The sequence below is a fragment of the Solea solea genome, chromosome 10 (assembly GCF_958295425.1).
Source record: "Solea solea chromosome 10, fSolSol10.1, whole genome shotgun sequence".
In the NCBI taxonomy this organism is placed as follows: domain Eukaryota; kingdom Metazoa; phylum Chordata; class Actinopteri; order Pleuronectiformes; family Soleidae; genus Solea; species Solea solea.
This window is the reverse complement of record NC_081143.1, coordinates 18,021,486-18,045,748: the sequence shown is the minus strand read 5'-3', so window position 1 is coordinate 18,045,748 and position 24,263 is coordinate 18,021,486. Positions and strand designations below refer to the sequence as shown.

Sequence of the window (24,263 nt, the reverse complement as noted above, 5' to 3'; positions counted from 1 at the left end):
CATCCTCCACTTTTCCATTTCTTTTAAGAAATAACTTACATTGTTTCCGCAGTATACTACAGTAGGTCCACAATATAGCTTATATTGGAAATAGTTTCTAATGTTTCGATAGTTAAGTTGGACTAAAAGAGAATATTAAACTATTGAATCAGCCACCAGAATTGTTGATGCGTTAGTTCCTCTCTATATTGACCAAGTGATTTGTGCATTTATCCTAAGAGAGCGGGACACGTGGTCCACTCTGCATGACCAAGTATCCTACAAACGTATTTAAGTTAAAAATAACATTTCCGATAATACCCTGAGCGTCACTGGCAGCGTGACACAGTGTCAATAGTACGCTTCAGTTCTTGCTGTTAAATGCGTTGAATGTTGCAGGATTTACGCACCAATTACGCATCCAAACTCGTGACCTCTCAGTCATATTGATCGCTTATGAAGCGTGGATAAAATATAGCAGCTGATTTGTAAAGTCTAAAATTCCCATTTAGTACACTTCACTTCCAGATGCAAGCTGCTGAAATATTTCAAGTCTCAAGTCTGACAATCCAGTCATGGTCTTTATCAACAAGCACTGGCCTGACTGTGAGCAATGCAGAGTCATGCACCCAGGCACATTAATCATGTCCCAACCTGATCTACTCTACTTGCAATCCACAAAGGGTGGTATTGTTGCACACTGAAAATTCCAGCACACAAGTGCTACGTGACATTTCTGTTGTAAGTAAATCATGTTGGAGCAGGAGGAAACTACAGCTGAGGGGCAACAATGCAACAGATCGGTCTCAAAACTGCAGCATGAAATAAGGGGTTTTTATTGGTGCTCAGCAAAATGTAGCTCCTGAAACCACAGGAACACACCCTGGATTTTACTGTCACCATAGTCTGCAAGAGATAAACTGTAAACGATGACTTAGACTTAGTTTTAAGTCATTAAAACTCTCATTAACTTACATATTTTCCCCTTCGTTCTGAGGGGGAGTTCAATAACACCGTACAAGAAAACCCTTGTACATACACACAAACTTTGATTTAAAAACTTAAAAATGTTTGTCTCAACTAACAAAAATAGAACTTATTTCAACTGCACAATAGTATCCTTTTCTTAGGTTCTGAGATCAAACTAATACAGTTCTTCAAAAGAGGGGTTTTTGAACATAATGAAATCAAAGTAATAGAACATTTAAACACATATCTAGGATTCAACTTGATGAACATGTCTCTTTCAAAAGCAGACCAGTTATCGTAACTTAAAGTAGCAGACAGACTTCCTAACAAGAAAATATCAACTGTGGAAGCATTTTTTTGGCTTATTAGTTATTGAACTTGAGCAGGCGTTTGGTCAAGTGAGCGGTGGACTCGAGCTGGATCATTTTGTGCCCACAGTGTGTGGAACTCCTTGATGAAGGGTTGCACCAGCTCTGACATCTCAGTGATGAGGATGTTCTCCATGTTGCTCTGTACTGCTGTCAGTGTCCAGTTGAGGGAGCCAGTGATGAGCAGCCGGCCATCCACCACTGCAAACTTGTGATGCATATACACAGTATCCACACCGCACCTTACACAGATGCCTATGGAGTGGAGAGTAGACAGAAAGGAGATTCAAACGTGTGGGGCAAGTTATACCTTACAGATATTATGGGCACAGCACCTCCTCTGAAATTCTGGGTAGGGCATCAAGAATATCAGTGAAAATCTGCATTAAGATTAGATTTAAATGTGCTATATAAATATAATAGATAAAGCAAATCAAGTCTGCTGAACACAAGAAAATACAAAGAACACAGTTTCTCTTCAGTTGTGCAGAGTGGACAGTAACTTGGACAGAAGCATTACGTTGGTAATAAAAGCTGATTTGAGTTTGCATAAAACAGAGGTTAGACATGCAACTTTCTCTTGAAAGGTTAAGTTCATGCCTTTATTAAAGAAAACTGCCAAATGGGTGTTTTTAGATTACAGCGCGTTATGTCTGTTTAAAACAGGTCTCTCTGAGTGAGATTAACTGTATAAATAAAAGGTAAAATCAAGCCTTAATAACAGCATAACAGTTAGTGGGAATGTGGTCTGCACCTGCGCCATGCTCACAGTTCTTACGGTTACAAAAAGGGCTCACCTTTACCCAATCTGCTTAGTTTAGTTGAATGTTTTGAATACAGTTGGTTTGTGCCTCGACTGTAGCAAAAATAATAAGTCAGACTCAGCCCACATCTCAGTGTGTCCTTTGCAGAGCAGAGACAAGTGCCTGCCACTTCCCTAGTGGCTCTCGACGTATGCAGCAAACAACACCAGAGGGGGCCTGCGGCGTGTTTGTATTGCTGTTGATTCTACTCCCATTGTACCCACTTAATAAAGCCCCTGCTGCTCTGAATGTACTATGGCTCCTGGTGTTATGCCAGCATATTTGCTGTAAGGCTGTTTCCCTCTGGTGTTTCAGTCCAGATAAAATAAGATCGAAACACAGTTTAAAATCAAGCCTAGAAGGCATTTATTGGACAACACTGAACACTCTGTAAAACTCACCACACTACACACTCCATGCAGAATGTTTTAAAATAATATGTTAGACATCAGGTTTGCATTCGGGAAGGAGGTCACAACAGTGGACGTGCAAAGTCTATACTTGCAGCCAACTATAGACGATAGAAGAACATAACCTCACTGAATGGAGCACTGCCTTTGAGGCTGATGTACTTCCCAAGCTGAGCAAATTGAAATTCAAATGTATGCTGTGCTTTTAGGCTGCTACACTGCAGAGGACATATATATTATAATACTGAGTAACAGGGGGAGAGGTCTGAGAGGAAACGATGAGGGGACAGGAGATGGAAGTGATCCACGATTCCAAAATGTATTTTCTGTACTTGTGCAACTGAGAAATGCTTTACATATTTCTGCCAAATGTCAAAACAGTTCTTCATTTGCAGGAACTCAACAAAACCTAGCACAACTTCAGCACTCTTGCCTTTGCAGCAAGAAGACACAGGTTCACGACTCGATCAAAACAAGGACCTTTCTGCGTGGAGTTTGCATGGTGTTTAAACTGGGACTAAAACTGTGAAAGAGTGGTTCATGAAGCATGAGTCAACCTTTTTCACACATGGATTGGTAACCACAGAGGCCAGATCTTTAACCTTTGGGAAGTGCTGGACAAGAGACTATGCAGCGCTCTGACTTTCCCATCATCAACACAAGATCTTGACGAAAGCGTAATGCAACTGAGGGCTGAAAGAAATGTTGTGACACTGTACAAGCTTATCAAAGCATTATCAAACATTGGCACATTAGATATTTTATTTCATAGAGGCTGCAATGAATTTCATGCAGGGTCCAAAATCAACATTTTGATTGACCAGCCAGTGGGGGGGGGTAAATTAGTTGATAAAAGCAAATAACAACTGGTTTCTGATTTTGTCTTTGACATACTAAAGACACATATTACAACTCATTGCCACGATGGCCAACACATTTTACTGTCACCAGCTTCATACATCACTGCTATCTGCAAATGTCCTCACAGAGAACTTTGTTATGGCAAATTCTTTGTCCTCTTTTCCCACAGGTCATCCACGGTGCTGCAGTAGCGCAGTCTCCGCAAGATTGCCCTTGGATTTTCAGGGAGGGTCCTCACCCTCTCTGCAATTAGCCATCGGCTCTGCATATAACCATGTTATCTCAAGTAATCAATATGAGGAGAGCCAAATACAATAAGAAAGAGTGAACGTAATAGCCCAAAGCCCAGAAGATTGGAGTATAGTATTTAGTGGCATCAAAGTATCTTGTGCGCACCAGAAAGTATCTTGTGCTCACGAGAAAGTATCTCGTGCTCACGAGAAAGTATCTCGTGCTCACGAGAAAGTATCTCGTGATCACCAGAAAGTATCTCGCGATCACCAGAAAGTATCTCGTGATCACCAGAAAGTATCTTGTGATCACCAGAAAGCATCTCGATGTCTGAGCCAGCGGATCATTTCATCAGGACAGGCCGCGGTAACGCTGCTCTGCCCTGGGCACTGTAAGCAGCGAGCGACCGCTGATGCGGAGCTGATCACCTCTGATACCGTCGCTGCCAAACTATAAATACGTCATATCTTAATACACAAACCACATTTTTGAATTCTAAATGACTAATTTCTCGCCTCAAATGATCTTAAAACTGCGTTCGGCCATTGCACGCATGCAATACTTTCTGGTGATGACGAGATACTTCCTAAATGAAATCCTAAATTAAACGTTCCTGGTGCGCACACGATACTTTCTCGTGCGCACCAGGAACGTTTGATTTTTTTTTTTCTTTGTCCCTTTAGGGGCTCCGTAGGGATCATTCTGTGAAAAAGTGAAACGAAAAATATCATTTGAAGAAAGAGTTTAGTTTATCTATTCTGAGCTGCTGTAGATACACGGCTGTGCAACAGAGAGGGTATAAATCCTATATGAAGGACTCATTAGCGAAGAAAAACATACTTTAATAATGAATATTGTTCCATCTCTGCCCATAGAGCCCCCTCATTCATACACACTGATCCTTTGAGAGCATTTCCACGGCTTTACTCTAATGAAAATTAATGGAAATGTTTTATGAATAAACTCTGGACTACCCAACCAGTGGGTTTCGAACAAAGCCAACAATCACAGTGCTTGAGTGCCAGCTTATTTACTGCAGCAGAATAATGACAAAACACAAAAACTACCATATGTGCCACTTGCACCAGTGTTATTTTATGATGTGCTCTGTTAGACACATCTATTGCTCCTCTGTCATTGGCGAGTAATCTCTCACTTGTGACCGTCCCATGGGCTTCTCTGTATTTTTCACAGTTTATCCTCACTCTATAGTCAAAGGTTAAGGACAGAGGATGTTGTACCACAGGCTACACAGTTACCCTAGAGGCTTGCAGACACACACACACACACACACACACACACACACACACAAACACAAAGAAACACTTTGCCTAATGAAACTCGTTGTCTGGTTGCCAATGTCTTACTTACTTAATTCTTACTTAACAATATACTGCAACTGTAATTTATTAAATGCAGAGCGGGCTGAAAGTGAGACAGTGTGAGTCAGGCATGGGACACAAAATCTGTCAGTGCTTGCAGAGTATGATGACTCTGAATCATCAGAGGGCTCACAGTGGCACCTCCATTCACCCAGACAGGTCCTCTCTTTGTTCCGACCACCACTAAATAACCCTGTGTGACATAATGACAGAGACTCTGGTCATCTGGTCCCAGAACACAGAGAGAGCACCTTTTGTTGAGAAGGACCTGAGTCATCCTTCCCGTATTTCAAGTGGTATTTGTCCTTTTTTTCCCTTGACCAATAATATTACTTCCTGGGCCCCATATATGTGAAAGGTATTTGTATGCTTTGTCACTTTGACTGCTTGAGCTAGATTGCATGAAGACTAACAATAATTTGCATCACAAAACAAATGAATTAATACATAAACAGATCTCACCGGCTTTGCGGAGGACCCCAATCTGCGAGCCGGGGATGGCAGTGTAGTCTTTGTCAGTGAGGATTCGGATGGCTACACCCTTGCTATGCAGCATCAATACAGCTCTGCTCAGATCCATGTTCGAAAAAGCAAAAACACACAGGTCCAGAGAGGAGGTAGTGGACAGGATGTGGTGGAGAAGACGGGAGAAAGAGGTCTCTACCCCATGAGGCAACACACAGAAACAGGAACTAGGGGAGAAAGAAAACAAAACGGTGTTATACACATGTTCCTTCATCATCCTTGTGTTTTTTTTTTTTAATAATAGTGTTCATGTGGTATAGTTTGAATGTATTACATCTCTGACCAAGCCTGTCAAGAAATCAAAAAACTATGAGGTTAAAATAAGTTGGAAAAATCTTTTGTCACGTGACTTCCATTATCTTACTAGTACTTAAATAAAGGTTTAGTTTGGGTTTAATTTCATGCAGAGAAATGATCCAGTGTGTAACAGATTGTTCCTGCTCAGTAAGGAACAGTGGGAATTAATGATGATCAACGCACTGATAAAATCCATTTACTGTGAGTAAGTGGACTGAGAATTTTTGGCCAAGAAACTGTGATACAGCAATACTACCATTAACTCAAGTGTTTATGTTTCACTTACTACGCTGAAGTAGGAGTGAACATGTGCTCTACACAAGCTATTTCTGAGGGAAAAAACAGGACTTCATTGAGGCTTCTACCAGGCCTGAGGCGACGGATGAGCCAGACAAGCAGCTCCAAACTCAGAGAGAGAGCAGCCAACCCCAGGCCAACCACCTTCACTGTCCACAGCATTGACATCTAAAAATCAAACAAAGGTAGAACAATTATATTTACTTATCTTTACATAAAATCAGAAAATGCTTTTGACATTTTCAGAGTTGTCTTGTGCATAATTATGTTTTGTCAGTACATTAAGTAATGCTGAAAAATACATATACACGTAAGAAGTTCACTTTATGGTTACAAAAACCAAACAATTTTTTTACGTTAAAGCAATTATATATAAGACCAACATACTTGTGGGTAGTATAATCAATTAGGACTGTAGCTCATAACTTTTAAATATAAACTAATCTAGTATATTACGTTCAAGCAGTGCCAAATGAGTTCACACAACGCTGTATAAGCCTCTCAGGTCCACACGCCTCTCTCTGTGTGCAGCACTATCAAAGCAAATGGTTGCAGACAGATGGAGGATGGCTGAAAACACCAAGGAGATCCTACAAGAAGTGGATTCTAGCGTGAAAAATACCCTAAAACACTTAATGAATAAATAAAAATTGGCCATTGTGCCAGTGTAGTTGGGTATATGAGCATGTTCCCACCTCCATGAGTTGTCAAGCAGATATTTTTGAGGTTATCCATAACCCCGTTCCCTCCACCCTTCCCTTTCCCCATACACACAGGTGACAGCAGAGATTTTCTCATCAGCACCCTGCTTCTGATTGGCTCAGATCCTGATGGCAACGAGTACTAGCCATTCAGAGGTAGAGTAGGTCACTTTATATGGTCTTTCTTTATTGGTGAGAGATATATTTAAACTGAAAGAGGGAGTTTGGTTCTATTTGATGACATATTGGTTTGAAGTCCTGGAACTAAAAGAGAAAACTAAAAATAAAATAAACGTGCAACAGACATTAGAATCACAGGTAGAGATGTTATAATATTTTTTTAATGTACAAAGTGTGAGATTTATTTTACTGTTAACTTTCTGGCAAATTTCACATACACAAATGCCTGGAACCTGCCCCAATATTAACAGATAAGAGTATAAAAACTGTTCATATCTATACAAATATTTTCAAAGAAGACCACATACTTACACATACTAGATACATACTAGAATTTATCCTTACTTGATGGGCTTATTTTACCTCTTTATATACACACACACATATATATATATATATATATATATATATATATATATACACATACATACATACATATGTATATGTATATTATTTCAATGCTTTTTTGCTCGTATCTTCTGTATTTGTGGCTTTTGACACTGCTGAATTTGGAGTCCATGTCAGTTTCATGTACAATGTTCAATTTTCGTCTTAATAAAGCTGAGAAAAAATAATAATAACTAACTCCTCGGGGTGGGATGTTCAAATATTATGCACTAGACCTATATTTGCTAGTGTATGTTTTTACAGTTGAGAAAAAAAAATTTACTCTCGTGTTCATCCCAAAAAAAAGTCAAACAACCTCTCTCAAAAAATGGTCACAAAAGTACACAAACACTTACAACAGACACTGAGAGGGTCAGGTTAAACTAACGAGACAAACATTAATGTCAACATTTTAATATTTTCAGTTGAGAGCAAGTGAAAGAAAGTGACTTTTTTGTAGTTTTGACTTAGTAAACACCAAACCTCACCTGTCTTCAGCTTCTGTCGCCACCACGCGGAAGCTGGGCGCAGACTCGATGACGTCACGCCTAAACTCTTTGATTGACATGTACGGCAGCCAATCACTGACCGCGATTCGCTCGCTCTCCTCCACTTGAGTTGCCGGTGCCGGGTCTTACAGCACCGTCACCCTGCTCACTACGGCAACGTGTGTTTCCCCACAACCAGAGGTAAACAACGCTCAACTTTTACTACATAAGAGTTACCAAATGTTTCGTAGCGATATCCGCTCAAGGCACAATCGAAGGCGTTTTCACAGTGAAGTCCACCGAAGTTGTGTTTTTTCATGGCGAAGCGTTGTTATGCTGCAACAACAACCATGCTAATGTTATCATGCTAACTTACCGAGATAATGGTGAAGCACGAACTGAAATGGTTTTCTCGTCAACGGTTCCCACGTTATCTTCTCTGTTGCGACATTGACCCATAGCCCTTGTTTTCCTTTTTTAAATCTATGTCTTTTGTATTTTTTTTCACACGCAGACTCGTGATTCAGTTTGTGTAATATGGGTCGCCGCAAGTCCAAAAGAAAGCCTCCTCCTAAGAAGAAGATGACCGGGGATCTGGACTCTCAGTTCACCTGTCCCTTCTGTAACCACGAGAAGTCATGTGATGTTAAAATGTAAGTTAAAATTGTTTATCTGCGTGACATTTGTTGATTCATGAGCTGGTTGTTCAGAACGTTTCTTATGTTTTTGTCAACAGGGAGAGAACCCGAAATACTGGGATTATATCATGCACCGTTTGTTTGGAGGAGTTCCAGACCCCCATTACCTGTATCCTTTCCTCTCATTTTCATTACTGTGACAGAGTTGCACAACACTTGAAAACCTTATTTAATCAAAGAAAAGCATGAAATGCAGCCAAAACTATTCTTAAATGGGAACAGTTTGATAACCACCTCACTTGGTGTTGACTGTTGACATAGGCAATTGCACTTGGACATCCAAGAGGCAGAGGGGGGATATCTTCATCTAGACTCAAGCAAGTCCAGTTACCTATTATCTACACTCAGGATGATTGAGAACGTCACAGAAAACCTGCACTCATCTATGTTCAATGAATTGAAGCAATTGTTTGGCCATAAGAGACACTGATGAAATGTCGTCATGGAGATGAAAATGTAATGTTTTTTATACAGTGTCACACTTTTGATCATATAAAATAGTGTCAAACTGACAAATCAAATTAAAGCTCTCAAATACTGTTTCTGTGATATATCTGATCAAAGTTTATTTATTTGCATACATCATAAAAGTGAATCACTTCCTTTTATGGTGAGGCACCTTGTATTTTGTTTTTATGGAAATGTAAATAATGGTCTCTCGAGGGTCATTCACATCTGAGGGAGTGTCACAACAGAAGCCTGGTTGACCAGTCTTGGGTCAGAGGTGTGACTTGTTTCAGTCTGTTGGTGTTTCACCAAGGTTGTGTTCATCTTTTTAGAGTTCACCAATTGCTATCATTAAAAGGTGGTTTTAATGTTGTGGCTGATCAGTGTGTTTTTGACTAAACCATGAGGAGTCATTGAAACTTCTAAATGAGTTTCAAACAACATTACAGATTGAATGGAACTCCATTATAAAATAGGCCACTGAAGTACTGTGCTCTCTGCAACTACATTAAAACCACCTACCTGTTTTATTGTTGCAGTTATTATGTATACAAACTCCCTTCTCTGTTGATGGCTTTCAGGTGTGGTTTAAATGTGAGGCAGTTATGTAACCTAACCCTATGAGTTATAACGTAATCTATATTTTGTGTGTGTATATATATATATATGATGTGTACGTATGTGTGTATTATCCCAGTATTTCGTGTGTGTGTGTATATACATATATGTACATATACATATATGTATATGTACATATATATATATATATATATATATATATATATATATATATATATACACACACACATACATATATATATATATATATATATATATATATATATATATATATATGTATGTACATATGTGCATATACCCTAACCCAGTGAAAAGCTGCAACCCACATGATACTATTCCCCCCACTTTCTAGGCCTCATTATGGTCAAATTCTACCTCACTGATCATTCTGTGAATTCATGAGGTGCTTGGATTTTATCAGTTAAAACATTTTAAGAAAAGATAAAAGAAATATACAAGACAGCTTTGAAATGGTCTCTAAAAATGACTTGATTGTACATCTGATATTACTAGTAAGGATTGCAGCTCCTCCTTGTGTCAGAGCAAGTAGCTTTCATGGGGAAGACTTATGTATAAATTGTTAAAGTTAATATTCTCCTGTATCCCTCCAATTAATCTAATTGTGAAGCAACATAATCTTGTTTCTCCTTAATCCATTGCTTTTCAGACCTGTCAGAGCCCGTTGATGTATACAGTGACTGGATAGATGCCTGTGAAGCAGCCAATCAGTAGCCCTCGTGAAGTTGGATACTTCCTAGGAACATGCTGAGGCTGGTCGGTCGGTCTAGGCCCTTTTAGGATATAACTACTCGGATAATATTTCTGAGATGTTTATGATTGTTTTCTGTATAGTCACTTGAAATTTACCGCTGCCATTTCATTTACTGTATGAGGTCTGAAGCAGAAGGCTTTAAATTAATCCTGTTTAGTTCTTCCCCTTTTTCAGAGCAGCATTTCTGCCCACAAGTCATATACTGATACACTCTTGAGATTTATTACATTATTTGTTATTCAGTGTTTCCTGATTTATCCTCTCACACTGAGCAGGGTTTTCTCAATTCAATGTATTTTCTTTTTTTGAATATTTAGGACACGCCTCAAAAGCCCCATATAGATGAAGTGTGGACAAGCTTTTAAATATTAGTTAATGGTGAAGTAAATCCTGCTTTTTAATTATTTTTTTATAGCTATTGTTTGCCATACAAATTAAGTTTTATGCAGGATACCTTTAGTGTAAATTTAAAACACTAATTATAAGTAAGTCTTTCTCCATTATGCACTGTTGGAAAGTAGAAATGGGGTATAGATGTAGGGAGGACATTTACTAGTAGGCAGCACTGCCAATCTTGAACATGGTCGAACTCTGGGTGTGAAATAAGTATTAATCTGAAATATGGTTCAGGTCGGCAACAACAGTGGGATGATGTCACATTCAATACTGATAGCATCTACTCTCTCTCTCCTGAACACATTAGTGGAACTTCAGTATTTTCACTTTTTTGTTTCTGGTGTTTTAAAGAAGTGTACGATCTGTGTTGATCAACCTCAGGTAGCACTGACGTTACGGGTTTTATTCAGTCATAACTGTCGCAGCTCTCTTGATGACAGCTGTGTCACAGCATCTGGTCATTCCACTCGAGAGAGGAACGAGAATGTAAGATTTATGCTTGGCTGCCGAATGGTTCTGAATGCACCCATGATTTTCAGGTGATTGTATTTCATCTTGTAGGAAGAAAAAGATTTTTTTTTAAAGCAAGTATAAATGATCATTGTTGTTCAACATAAAAAAAATTCTTGTCTTATCCCCAAATCACTCAGTTGTTTTGTTTAATTTCCCATGCAATGGCCAAAAGGGAGAATGCTGTTTTTCTTTTTTGTTTTTTTATATATTAATTTGAAAATTGTGATATTGGCAATAAAAAAAAGCAATACGATTTGATACCCCTACTGTGTGAAAGTTTGTTACACAAGGAAATCTGGTTAGATTCAGCAGTGGATGACACTTTTTTAAAGCTGTGATAATGTCTTTATCAGGACTGATTTAGTGCATTTAATGAGTGAACAGGAATACCAACAGAATTGGTGACATAGACACCCTGTATAGCACTCAGCACCACCAACTGGTGACAAATGGAAGGGCAGATATTGCAGCAGGAAGTAAGACCTTTCAGAGGTACTGAGATTAAACAAGGAATAATCAAAGAGTAACATTAAATCACAGATAGTTTAACAAGTCCGTGGGGTTTTTAAAAAAAAACGAGACGTGTGTGATATCGATTTAATACATAAGGTTGAGTGGGGTGAAAGAATAGACTCAAATCTCAAACTTCAAGCTTTTATTAGTCTCCATCTTAACTGATGAGATTTCATCAGCCAGCATCATATTAAATAAGAACCCCTAAAATGCATTAGAACAGAATATAGATTTGATGGTGTCAAAGACAGGGACACTACATGTGGTGGAAGTTTCACAGTGTCAAACCATGTCTCCTGTGGCATCTGTGACTCTTGACACATTTTTTTTGGAGTCCAGTATCAATTTATCCCCACAGAGCGCAGGATGTAGCAGATCACAAATGAAAGAAGACACAGTGTAGCACGACTCTGCACCAGGCAGCGCTGAGTGATAATAGATGAGATGTAGAGTGCTGCCTGGGCTCTCTCCACCCAAGAAGAGTGTGTCCGTGCATGCATGCACTGCACTGTGTATTGTGTTTGATGATGGACCCCAGCTGGAGAGGTATTGACAAAGTCTTATGAAACATGCTGGAGGATGATTACAATGGAGAATGATTATCACTTAGTCTCTCCTCTGTCTCCACACATCCCCTCCCACTTCCTCCCCCTCTCTTATATTTCTCCCTCATTCTTTCTGTTCTCCCATTCAGCACGCGAGGTCAAGTGTCACTTCATCTCCGTTGTCAAGGCTGCCAATCACCCACACAGTGAGTGCAAGGCAACTGTTGCCAAGGAAACAGAGCGATTTGGTTGCTAGGCACCTGGAGCTGTGCTCACAATAGTTATTTTGTTGCTTAGAAGCACACACACACACACATACACACACACACATTCACAAATACAACAAAACAAATTACTTTGCCCAATCAACAAGTTCACACAGCCTTGGAGTGAAATTCAAATAAATTATGATTGCGCACTGCACTAATAAATTAGAGATTTGCTTATGCGGTTGTAAGAAATCATCGGATAATAAATGATAAAGGTGTAATTTATCACGGGCACATTTGCAAACAGATGCTAATAAAATGCTGAATGTGCAATGAAATGTTGATTTTCTAATTTATAATACTTAGCAATAATGCTAATGTAAAAAAAAAAAAAAAAACTACCTCGGGATGTTTTATTGTAACACTTTTGCTGCCTGATTCATCAGCAACGTGCCCCAGCCATCTAAGAATTCTTCCAACCTACACCTCAACTTGATCAATAAAAGACATAAACATCCATCATTCTGACTAAAAATAGTTACCCGTAAAATCAATCAGTCGCTTATTTCCCCACTAACACATGGACCCAGTGAACCCAGCTTAAACGTGTGGGTTCATATGCCGATCTATGCGCATGCTTGTTTCTATCAACTCTATTCCCTCTTTCCCGACTGACATGTACATCATCTATACCTTCATGCCAATTGTGTGTGTGTGTGTGTTTCTCCACAAGCTTGGACATGTCGTCATGTGTTCGCCTACTGTCCTGTTGCTGCTACAGGCACCAAAAACTCTCGTATTTTTAGCAAGAGCTGGGAAGACAAAAATAGGAGTGTAAGAGTAGTTTGTAGTACAGTGGGATGATGCGTGTTTATAACACCCAAGTGCCAAGATAATATTACAACTGCTTGCTTTCAAAGACGCCGAACATTTTTTGCAAACTCCAACTTTCTGTCCAGTGTTCGGAAATGTTGAGCCCACAGTGTGAAGGACTGTGAAAGACACTCATCAGCTGATAAGATTACGGGCTCACCTGTGTGAACGACTGACAGACAAGGGTATGTAATCAAAAAGGTTTGAAATTAACGTCTGAGTGAGGAGACTTATATGTTAAGCTCCCTTAACTAATTCCCGGGGGTTTAGCTTAGGGGAATGGTGCAAATCTTCCCCACCAGCGCCAGAGGAGAGGCTGAATATGGCTAACATCAAACTCATTTCCTCCACAGGTGTAAAGAGTGACATGGATGATAAACCTAGGATGATAAAACCTTTTCAGTGACTGGATTTGATCTGAGCCAGCCCTGATTGAGTTCTATTAAAAAAAAACAAAAAAAAGCCTACTTTCTGATTGGACAAAATAAACCTTTTCCTTTATAACCCCAGCTTAATTAAAATCCACTCCATGTCCGTGTCACCTCCTCAGCCTTTGGTCCACTGTAGATGATAAAGCTTCCACTCGACTACGCGTATTCTCAAGCAATAACATCCACATCTGTATTATCAACCCAAGAATACCCGTGGTCGAGACCGGAGCAAAGAGGCCCGCCTTCTCATCCCTGTCATCCCCTTCTTTCCCCTCTCAGCTCTGGAGCTCATTCTCCCTCTCTATGTACGTTCCTCCAGTTCCTGCACTCTGAATGAGATTGCAGTGCGGATGGAGGTGCTCTGTGTGGAGGCAAGTCTTTGAGGACGGCACCTAGGATAAGACAGACAAAAGAGATCATATTTATCCTAGAACAAGAATGCAGCAGCCTTGCACAGAAGTTATAATGCACATTTCATGCACGTGTCTTCAGCACATATTTGGACTAATAGCCCAACTGTAAGCTTAACACAATAGCCACACACACACACACACGCACAGATCCTGCTATGCATTGTACCTGAACTGCACCACATAAACAGATTACACTGCCAACAGCTCGTCCCTGTGCTCTCCCCAGTATCAAGCAACCATTTAGCTGAGCACTGAGGGAGAGGGCAGGCTCACCAATTATCAAATAGGTGTCAGTATGTGTTACACTGCACTGAGGGAAGAGACTGATTACCAAACAGATGTTCAGCCCACACCTCCACCCCCCGTCCTCCTTCTTTCACTCCACCTCTTTTCCACCCATCTATCTCCTCCTTCTTCCTGTCCTTGTCTTCCACTGTTGGAAGACTCCCTGGTATACCCCCCCCCCCCCACACACACACACACACACACCTTCCCTCCCACCACACAACGCACTCTCTTTCTCTTTATCTCTTCCCCGGTCTGTCCCATGGAGAATAAGCCTGAGTCTTCCCTATCCACACTTGCCAATTACAGACACAGTAGTTGTCAATCAGCAGCTGAGGAGGAGAGAGAAGGATATTCATTGGGGAAGTGGACGGGGGAGGGGGGGGAGCACCACAGACAGCTCCCCCAGGAAAACTCAGTGGCTGGTGTACAATCATGACTTGACCGTTTCTCCTCTCTTTCTTTCTCTTCCTCTCACTTTTCACCATAAACTTTCCGCTCTAATCACTGTAATCCCCAGATGTCTTCCCCTCTCCTGCCCCGTGTTTACAGCCTCTTACCACCTCTTTGCTGCATGTTCATCCACGGATCAGCTTGTTTATCCATTCAGACAAGCCCATAAACCATGCATCAGTCTCTGGATCCCCTCACCTATCAAAGCTGCACACCATGAAACCCAACACTCCAGGAAAGTTCCCTGTTTTGCCACCGACGTGTCTCCTCACCTCACTCCCGCCGTCAGCAGTCTACTTCGTGTAATGGCTAGAGCCAAAACTAGCTGAGGCCATCACGTCAAAAGTATCTTGACACTCGTCTCCCTCATCTCGTTACCTCAACTCCTCTAGTCGTCTCTCCTCACCTCTTGCCTCCTCCTCCTCCTCCTTCCCAACTGTCCATGTCTGATGCTGCTGCTGATGACAACTCAAGTGGACGTGTCTTCTGTTCTCACCAAGAGCTGTGAAGAGATGCACGTAGGTGTCAGGGATCTAGTGTAAAAATACACCCTGCTGCTGCCCTCTTCACTACACAGGACCAGTCTGTCTGTTAGGTGTCACTGGAATGTCTCCGTCTAATTTGAAGATGAGCTTCAGTGTGCTTTTAGCTATGTGTGTGTGTGTGTGTGTGTGTGTGTGTGTGTGCGTGCGTGGGAGCTAGGCTATGATAGCAAGACTCACATATGGGTGTGCCTGTGGCTGCAGATCTCACTGTAAGGACCAGCAGGCTTTTCTATGGTCATCACAGTTTCGTGTTCATGTAAAGTCATGTCAATGTGCATGTTTGCGACCAAACGATAATTCTTTTTGAGCCTCTGTGGGAAGGATAAGAACTTTTCTCATAAGACATCTGGTTTGCATTTATAAGACAATGCATTTCCTGAACTGACTTGACTGAAAGTGAACTGGCTCCAGCTGGAAGGCCTAATGACCCTAAATCGGTCTGGGGTTCATATTTGTGTCTCACGCAGGTGACATGTCCATCGCTCAATGTGCTGTATATTATGTCAGATAGGATACAGAATCACACGACACTGAGATGGAGACAGAGACTGAGCGGACGCTCGCTGGGCTGCTTCTTGCACATTACTGCCTAATTGCCTGGAACTAAAGGTGCTGTTATGAGGATGTTTATATGCTCATGCCTGCAACAGCAAATCTTTCCAGTCATTTTGACTACAGTGTGGAGTCTAATCGCCACACTGTACCCAGACATAAAATAAAAGCTCCACTTATGGCTGTTGCAACACATTCAGCCTTCAGAGTGCAGACGAGGAAAACACCATCTGCCTTTGGCCAAACTTTTAGGGACAAACTTGACAAACCCACTTTGGTTTTCTTCATCTTACAGGGCCACAGTGCAACCCGGGCTCCTGCTGGCCTACTAGCCCAGATAACCAGACAAGCACATACCACTGTAAAATTGCACATAGCCAGCACCTGTCCCTCTACGTGACAGGCTTGAATATTAAGCATTTCTTTGTTTGTAAATACATCCGCTTGCACTGACAAGGAGAACCCAGTTCAGGGTCTTTAACCCTTCACAAACTGTGGAAATGGGATTTGAAACCATCTTTGTCTTGTTCCCCCTCACACGGGCACATGCTGACATGCTGGCGCTTAAATGTCACGCTGCGTGCAGGTGCAGGTGCAGTGCTCCAGTCTTTTTATTAGAGACTTGGGGATGATGCTGATGGGACCAACCTGTTTGGTTATCATCAGATCTGATCGGGTTATTCTCACGCCAAGCGCTGCCACAAACCGACTCCAGCACACCATATCTACAAGTCTTTTTTTTTCTTTTCTTTTTTTTTTACTTACTTACTGACTTCAGGGATTATTCAAACCTATCTGTGCATGTGTCAGTGCAATTCAAGTGACGGGACTCGATCGAGCAACGCCGCACCGTCAACTGTGCCCAGAGCCAAAAATAAATAAATTAAATAAATAAAAAAAAAACACCAAACAAACAACGAACATAATAATACATGAACTTACCGCTACATCCACCTTTGTTTTTATGTCAGCTCTCCTGAAGAAGCGGCTCCATGTGTCATACATTGTATCCATGCTGAAGTGGGAAAATAGACTGTACTGTGCAGGGAAACGCCCCCCCACCACCACCTTCCCTCCTCTCCTCTCCTCTCCTTTCCTCTCCTCCCCTCCCCGCTCTTTTCCTTTCTCCCCCGTGCGCCTCTCCTCCTGCTCGTGGGGAATCACACATAACCACTCCTTGTTTTTCCCACTCTCTCCTAGGGTGGGATGGAGCGACGGAGCCACGATCTAAAGCAGCATCAGCATCCCTTGCAAACTCAGGCTGCTGCCACCTCTTACCTCTGCTCCTCCTCCTCTTCCTCCTCCTTCTCCTCCTCCTCCTTATCGCTCTTTTTTTACCCTTGTCCATGCCAGGCCTGTCGCCAAAGAGCGTGCCCTGTAGCAACCAATCTGGGGTCCACGGACCTCATGTGGTCCACAATGGATTTCTGTGTAGGAACTTTGAACTTTTAAAATAAAAGACAAAAAAGTGTGTTTGGGGTGTAAGAGTGGGCGATATCACTACATCCATAGTAGTGGCTTTTATTATTAAAGGTATGTTGTTGTTTTTTTACTGATTGTAACTAATTCATTAATGCATTGTCACAAACATGTCAGTCAGCTTTGGAGCGGACAGGCCTGTAAAAACATCATCCAATCATACTGAACGGCCCAAACAAATGAATTGGATCGCGATGCATCAATCAAACTGCCATCTGCGCCCCCTCCCCCGCCATGCGCGTACCCCTTTTCGTGCATTGATCGCACATGCTCAGAAGACAGCGCCAGAGCTTGTGCTAGCTTGCTAAATCCAACGAGAGAGTTGCAGCAACGTTATGGCAGAAAATGTGCCAACAACAGGTGTTGGACGCAAACGAAAGATGTTTTTTTGGGAAAAGCTACTGCCAAGAAAAAGGCTGATGCAGAGCGAGCGACAACTGAAAGCCCAGAAAGGGCTGCTAAGTGATGCCATGGTGGCTCTGTTTCTACTGGTTAACTTTATGTACCTTTAACCGCTGAAGCTGAAAGAAACAAATCCTGTGAGTCGCCTTGAGACAAAAAGAGTTTTTATTGCGTCTATCTTGGGCTTGATTTTCAATGTAGTGTGTACTTCTAAACTTAACCGCATGTTTTATTTTCCAGTGTGTGATCAAAATGTTCAAAGCAAATATTTGTTTTGCTTCATAGCGCATTCACAATGCATCGGTGTTCCCAAAAAATGGGGGGTGGACAGACCTGTAAAATGCTTTGCAATATTGTGCAACAGCCGTGCAATAAATAACCCAAGCCTGCCACCTTTTTCACTGTGTTATGAAATATTGCTTCAACACCATGGACATTTTAGTATTCACAGTTTGTGGTTTACACCATAAGGGTGATTTAGCTGTTTTCTGGAAAGAAAAACCCACCGTGTTCAGCAGCAACACTGTGCCTAAGAAGTGGACACAACAAAAACGTAACAGACAAATTAGACTCCTAGTTGATCCTAAACACATTTAAATGATTGCAGGATTATAATTAACCACTGTGTAGCTTACATTTAAGTATGTGTTCCTAAGGATTATTTTGCATTGCATTATTTTGTATTGCGTTTCACTGTTCATTCATTCATTTATTCGTTTATTTGACAGGGACAATGCATGTAGGCATTTTTACACCTAATTGAAGTGTAACCACCGTGCTAATTATGTATTATATAATAAAATAAATTGTGGCACTTTGTAAAAGACCCTGTTACAGTAAGACAAAAAAACACTCTACTCTATGTCAGTCTTTAGCACAGAAAATGTCATATTATTAGAGACAGAAATGGAAGTGTATATATTTAAACTTGTTCCCTGCAGGTTTAAGAAGAAGTGAATGTGTGTGTGTGTGTGTGTGTGTTTCTGCTCCTAATCCAGTCTCCTGGGACCTCTGTGTCCAGTTGATGGTCCTGCTTTACGGACATGGTGGATGGGATTGGTGGTAAGGCCATTTATAATCCCTTCCTCATCTGGTGGCCTGTAAAGGAGCTGCCCCTCTAAACCCAGAACACACACACACACACACACACACACACACACTACACTTGCTTTTGACAACATTTGCATTCATTTTCCCCTCGTGTTTTGTCTGTTTTTGTCTCTGTACTGCATTTATTGCGTTTCAAGACATCAGAAACAGAAGCGCGGCCTTTGTATAGCTCACAGACACAGACACACAACACACATGTAAATTTGAGATTTAATAGCCCACAGGGCTGATGCTGTAAGGCACTGGAGCCTTCAAGGCCATAAAAAACTGATAGCATATTTCATGAAATAAATGAGAAGCCACACAGTCTCTCTCTCTCTCTCTCTCTCTCTCTCTCTCTCACACGCACACACACATACACACTCAGTGTTAATGGCTTCATAATTGTCAGAGGCAGACCATTGAGCATAATCAGGAGACTGCAGCAAGGCAAAGACCAATATTTGTAATTTACTATGACAGATAGTACATTTTTATTACCCAGGGGCTGCTGGTTTGTTTTGGGATGCAATAAACTACACTCATCTACGTACTTTTTAATTTCTCTGCGTTCAAAGACCCATTTATGTGCACTCCTCTTTCTCTCTTTCTTTCTTTCTTTCTTTCTTTCTGTCTTTCATTCTTTCTTTCTACATTATTACACACATACACATGCTTCAGTCCCAGACAGAGTGCAGCGTCTGGGTCAGGAGAACTACACCGAACAGACAGACAGTCAGACAGACACTGAGTCAGGGAGCAAAGTTCAGCTCATCACAGGAAGTCATAGACCCACACATACACATACATACAGTACAGACACACACACAGAGACAGAATAAAATTGAATGAATAAAAGTAACAGTATTTTCTCCCATCCTGTCATGCCTATAAGAGCTCCACATTGATTTTGCATTGTACTCTTAAATCAGTGCAGCAGAACCAAATATATCCAGTTTTATTTTTAATCCCATGCATTCTTCATTCTGTAAAATCCTGGTGCCTACGTAACCCACAATGCAACACAAGTGTTCAGTCACAGATGGGCTGTTCACAAATAATATGAAATCCTGTACATTCTATTTGAATATAGTGACATGTGGAGAGGAGCCACATATCATTTTATTTCCGAGAAGAAAAATGCATGTTTGCATTCTTATGCCATGATTATTATTATAATATCATGTCATTCTGAGTCTGCCAGGTGGTGATGGAACACATACAAATCACTTCTCCCACAGGGTAATGGCTTTAAATACTGAAAACAATTATGTCAAAAACATTTCGTCATCATAACGGATGAGGGGGGCACCATTTATGATTAAAAGCTCATTTGCACAATGTGTTCAATTTTAAGTAAACAGTAAATGAATGATCGCAGTCAGTTCCTCATTCCTGCCTCTGACAAAAAAAAAAAAGGAGCTGGTGTGTTGTTCCCCACAGTGACGTGACACATGATAGGACATGGTTGTTTACAGCAGTGTGTAGCTCAGAGAGAGAATTCCACTGATTTAATAGTCACACACTTAAATTATTAAATCTGGGTGGTTTTGCACTGTGAGGCAGAACTTTAAAATGTCACTGATTCATACCCTTATTGGAGTGGAAGGATGCTTATATTGCTCAGTAGTCAGTAGTTTGTAGAAGTGGGAACGGGGAAACTGGCAATCAGAGAGAGTGTGTGTGTGTGTGTGTGCGCGCGCGTGGTTGTGTGGTAGTGAGGACTAATTTGTGTGTGTCAGTGTGTTAACAAGAGAGACAAATAGGACACAGAAATAAGAAGAGACAGAGGGAGAGATAGAGAGAGAGGGAGGGAGAGAGAGAGAGGGAGAGAAGCAGGTGCATCACTAATGGCTTTTTAAAAAGGTTACAGCGTAGAGCTCTTCTTTCCTAATGGGGCTCCGGCTGTGCTTGAGAAGCAATTTCCGGAAAAGATGATGTTGTCTGGAGTGCAGAGAGTTCTGTGTGTGTGTGTGTGTGTGTGTCTGTGTGTGTGTGCGCATGTGTTGTTGTCATTGTTGTTAACAGAATTAACAAACAAAAAACTCATAGGAACACAAAGAGGGAGGGGGGTTGGGAGACACTGGGGAAACTGGGAAAGAGAGAAAGAAAGAAAGAAAGAAAGAAAGAAAGAAAGAAAGAAAGAAAGAAAGAAAGAAAGAAAGAAAGAAAGAAAGGAAGAAAGAAAGAAAGAAAGAAAGAAAGAAAGAAAGATAGAGTGTCTGCATTTCAAAGTAATTGTGCCATTAAATTACATTTATTAGGTTGATGACTAATGCCTAATGTGAGCCAGCATGGGTCTCAAGTGAAAAGCAATTTAAAAAGCTTTTTTAAGAATATCTTTACATTCCTAATGTGCCATTTGAGTCTGAAATCAGAGTGCTTCTCTCTTGGCTTCTGTTTCCTCAAATGATCGTGGTAAACACTGCCACCTTGTGATCACAGCTGCTCATGACAACATTGTGAACCTTGTTGCTTTCTGCAGCTTTTCCAGGAATGAATCCCCTTTTTTGTGTGACCATATTTATACATTAAATAGCACATATTAACCCATTTTTCCCATCTCTGACTTTAAAGCGAACATGGTCGCATAATAATAACAATAATCATAGAGTCAGAGCAATGTGTGCACAAAAATAATATGATGTGCCTAATTGACCACTGGGGGGCAGTACTTTTTCATGAGCATCCTCTAGTTCACCACAATGCAAAAACACCATGCAAGTGAACTTACTGTTACTGTAAAAGTGACAAATACAACTAACAAAGAAAAATGATGTCGGCGGCACACAATTAAAAGCATCATGAAACTGTGACACATCTTTACTGTGTGTTGGGTTTTCAAAAACAGCAACATACAACATGGTAAAACTATTATAACGAGCAACAGTAGAAAGTAGAAAGTGTCGTTAGTGTTATTAGTAACCGCTGTGTGGATCAGAAGGCCAGTCACAGTCAAAATGACAAAATAAATGAAAAATAAGAACTGGGAGCAGAGGCTCTATGTTGCAATTGCAATTTATTTTTTTGGTAAATAAATACAAAGCAAAGAACGTGAAAATAACATCATTTTGGACAGTCACGGTGTTCTTCATCTCTTCAGTTGTTTACAAAAAAAGGGGCTGAAAAGTTTTACCGTAGGTAACGTCAGCGCTGTAATGGGCACCTTCTGCTATAATGGGCACTGTTGGGGGTGCCTTAGTCAGCAGTGGTCCTTTGCAGATACACAGGAGCACAGGTGTGTGATTCTAGCAGCTTCACTTAAGAAAAGGGGATAAACAGAATCAACAGTGAACGCTGCCACACAATTGCGGTATGTAAGAAATACACAGCGGTCCCAGTGAACACGCACGCACACACACACACACACAAACACGCTGGATAAAAAACAGTTTTGTCATGTTTTTAGAACCCTCTGCACACTCACCTACAAGTGCAATCGGCCTGCAGTGTCCTCTTTGACCTGAGCAGGTACCAAATCATGTTGAGAACCAGCATGCCGTTAAGATTTCACACACTCGTCTCCACTGTGCTACATTACTGCTTTAGATCAGGCTATTACTCATGTTCCTACAGGACAGCTTCACTTTGTTCACGCCATTTAAACATAATATAATGTGGTATACAGTATACTGTGTAAAGAAACCTACTCACTGTACAAAAGTCTACAAAAGTCAGAGGGGTCACCTCTGTGTCACACGACCAGTCTGTGCCATTGGATTAATGAGAGTCAGTGTGAGAAAGCAGGGGCAAACTAAAGGAAAAAACGTGAAAACTGATATCTTATACAATATTTATTTTGGAAACACAATTCCAGGTGTCCTTTACTTATAGGTGAAAGAAAAAGAGAAGAAGAATTAAAGGTGCTTTTTATGCAAAGTGACACTGAAAAAGAAGTCCACATGAGAAAAGCAGTAAGTCAAATTATAAAAAATACTTCACAGTATAGACACACAGCCTAAAGATTGATTTAACACACACACACACACACACACACACCTGAATTGTTAAGTAGTAAAAATGTTGGCAAGGTTGGTGGAGATCTGCTCACTTCTCTACAGGGATCAACTCACCGATGCTGCAACACAAATGGTGGTATCACAAACACAACGCTGGTGTGTTTCAATCTCCTTGCTATCACTTTATCACAATATACAGCAAGGAATCAAACCAGCACCTCCCCACCAACAATTAAGATACAACACAGTTTACTGAAATGGGTTCATCTGTGCTATAATTTACAAAAGTGCTTTCCTTTTGGACAGACAACGTTCCGTGCCTGCATTTCTGATGAGATTGAGCTCTTCATTTTGAAACTTTTAGTTTTTCCATTTCATTGTCCTGAGTGTTAGAAAATGGTCTTCTGAGGACAAGGGACATTTTTTTTTTTTTACCCCATCCCCGAAACTCTCAGCTCTACTGGAGTTTTTTTGATCAAATGTTTTATCAAGTCATCAGAAGCCAACAGTCTATAAAGTCACTGTTGAGGCCAAAGGTCAAGGAAGAAGGGCACAGTATTGCTTCAACACCTCTGGTTTTGGCAAGTCTTTTATAATAGGTCTTTTACACAGAGGACAAAAAGGACAAAAGGACAGGTCTCCGCCATCTTATACTGGTCCTGATGGGGACAGGTTTCATTCAGGCCCACCAGCTTGTGCACACGCCTCTGTCCTGTTCCCTGTGATTGATGGACTTTCACACCTGGGTTGACTTGACTCGACGGAGAGGGTGTCGTCTTTCTGAGGGGTGAGCGAGGCAGGACGGGGGACATTCAGCGGGCAGGTCTAGACTGCGCTGGTGAGGCAACGCCGCGACGGGAGGAGCACATCGGGTGGGGTGGGGGCCGGTATTGGCTGATGGTCATGTGATCTCAGAATACGGTAGCCCTGGAGCCTAACAGGAGTGAAAGAGGAGGAGAGGAATGACAGAAATTGAGATGACAGAAAACGGAAGAGAAGGAAATAACTGAAACATCTGGAAACAGAGGGAACATTGGAGGTAAACTGAAGATGGACATAGTCTCCTGGTATGAAAAGGTCAGGGAATCTCGAGGCTTCATTGTCATTTGAACTATGTCCGTCTTTATGTTGAATATATGGTCCAAACAGAGATATCAGTCAGTGACAGTGACATGCAATGAGACAGCCAAGTTTTATCATGAGGACAAAAAAGTGAAGGACATCCCCAAGCA

At 41.1% G+C, this 24,263-nt stretch overlaps 3 protein-coding genes and 1 long non-coding RNA gene across 7 annotated transcripts in view; 1 reads left to right on the top strand and 3 right to left on the bottom strand.

The window, feature by feature from the left end:
- Nucleotides 1–465: 465 nt before the first annotated feature.
- pld6 (phospholipase D family, member 6) lies at nt 466–8,346 on the bottom strand. Of its 3 annotated transcripts, none has more exons than XM_058640475.1 (4): nt 8,255–8,346; nt 6,112–6,290; nt 5,466–5,695; nt 503–1,571 (listed from the first exon to the last, which is right to left on the bottom strand). In XM_058640475.1, exons 2-4 carry the CDS (start codon nt 6,288–6,290, stop codon nt 1,318–1,320), a joined length of 663 nt encoding a protein of 220 aa, XP_058496458.1. In that variant the 5' UTR covers nt 8,255–8,346; the 3' UTR covers nt 503–1,317. The 3 variants fall into 3 exon arrangements, with proteins under 3 accessions (XP_058496459.1, XP_058496458.1, XP_058496457.1); XM_058640474.1 differs by lacking the exon at nt 8,255–8,346 and adding an exon at nt 7,879–8,233 and having other exon boundaries at nt 506–1,571; XM_058640476.1 differs by lacking the exons at nt 6,112–6,290; nt 8,255–8,346 and adding an exon at nt 7,879–8,235 and having other exon boundaries at nt 466–1,571.
- Nucleotides 7,982–11,541, top strand: LOC131466893 (transcription elongation factor 1 homolog). The gene is made up of 4 exons (XM_058640479.1): nt 7,982–8,079; nt 8,393–8,531; nt 8,615–8,685; nt 10,270–11,541. The coding sequence occupies exons 2-4, from the start codon at nt 8,416–8,418 to the stop codon at nt 10,332–10,334; spliced, it is 252 nt and encodes an 83-aa protein (XP_058496462.1). The 5' UTR covers nt 7,982–8,079; nt 8,393–8,415; the 3' UTR covers nt 10,335–11,541.
- Nucleotides 11,542–11,923: 382 nt separating this feature from the next.
- LOC131466894 (uncharacterized) lies at nt 11,924–17,140 on the bottom strand. The gene is made up of 3 exons (XR_009241457.1): nt 17,045–17,140; nt 15,412–15,507; nt 11,924–14,246 (listed from the first exon to the last, which is right to left on the bottom strand). It is a non-coding gene; the product is annotated as an uncharacterized LOC131466894 (long non-coding RNA).
- A 4,927-nt stretch (nt 17,141–22,067) lies between these two features.
- The window catches only part of LOC131467656 (phospholipid phosphatase-related protein type 5-like), a 43,373-nt gene continuing 41,177 nt past the window's right edge, over nt 22,068–24,263 (bottom strand). For both annotated transcript variants that reach the window (XM_058641682.1, XM_058641681.1), the window contains exon 8: nt 22,068–23,965. In XM_058641682.1, the coding sequence (XP_058497665.1) occupies nt 23,933–23,965 (33 nt within the window). In that variant the 3' untranslated portion in view covers nt 22,068–23,932. The remainder of the gene's footprint in view (nt 23,966–24,263) is intronic.

Coding starts and splice junctions, on each gene's coding strand:
- LOC131466893 (XM_058640479.1), top strand. CDS start 8,416: ATGGGTCGCCGCAAGTCCAAAAGAAAGCCTCCTCCTAAGAAGAAGATG. Junction 8,532..8,614: donor AAGTCATGTGATGTTAAAAT/GTAAGTTAAAAT, acceptor TTTTGTCAACAG/GGAGAGAACCCGAAATACTG. Junction 8,686..10,269: donor GTTCCAGACCCCCATTACCT/GTATCCTTTCCT, acceptor ATTGCTTTTCAG/ACCTGTCAGAGCCCGTTGAT.
- pld6 (XM_058640475.1), bottom strand. CDS start 6,290: ATGTCAATGCTGTGGACAGTGAAGGTGGTTGGCCTGGGGTTGGCTGCT. Junction 5,696..6,111: donor TTCACTCCTACTTCAGCGTA/GTAAGTGAAACA, acceptor TTTCTCCCCTAG/TTCCTGTTTCTGTGTGTTGC. Junction 1,572..5,465: donor TGGGGTCCTCCGCAAAGCCG/GTGAGATCTGTT, acceptor TCCACTCCATAG/GCATCTGTGTAAGGTGCGGT.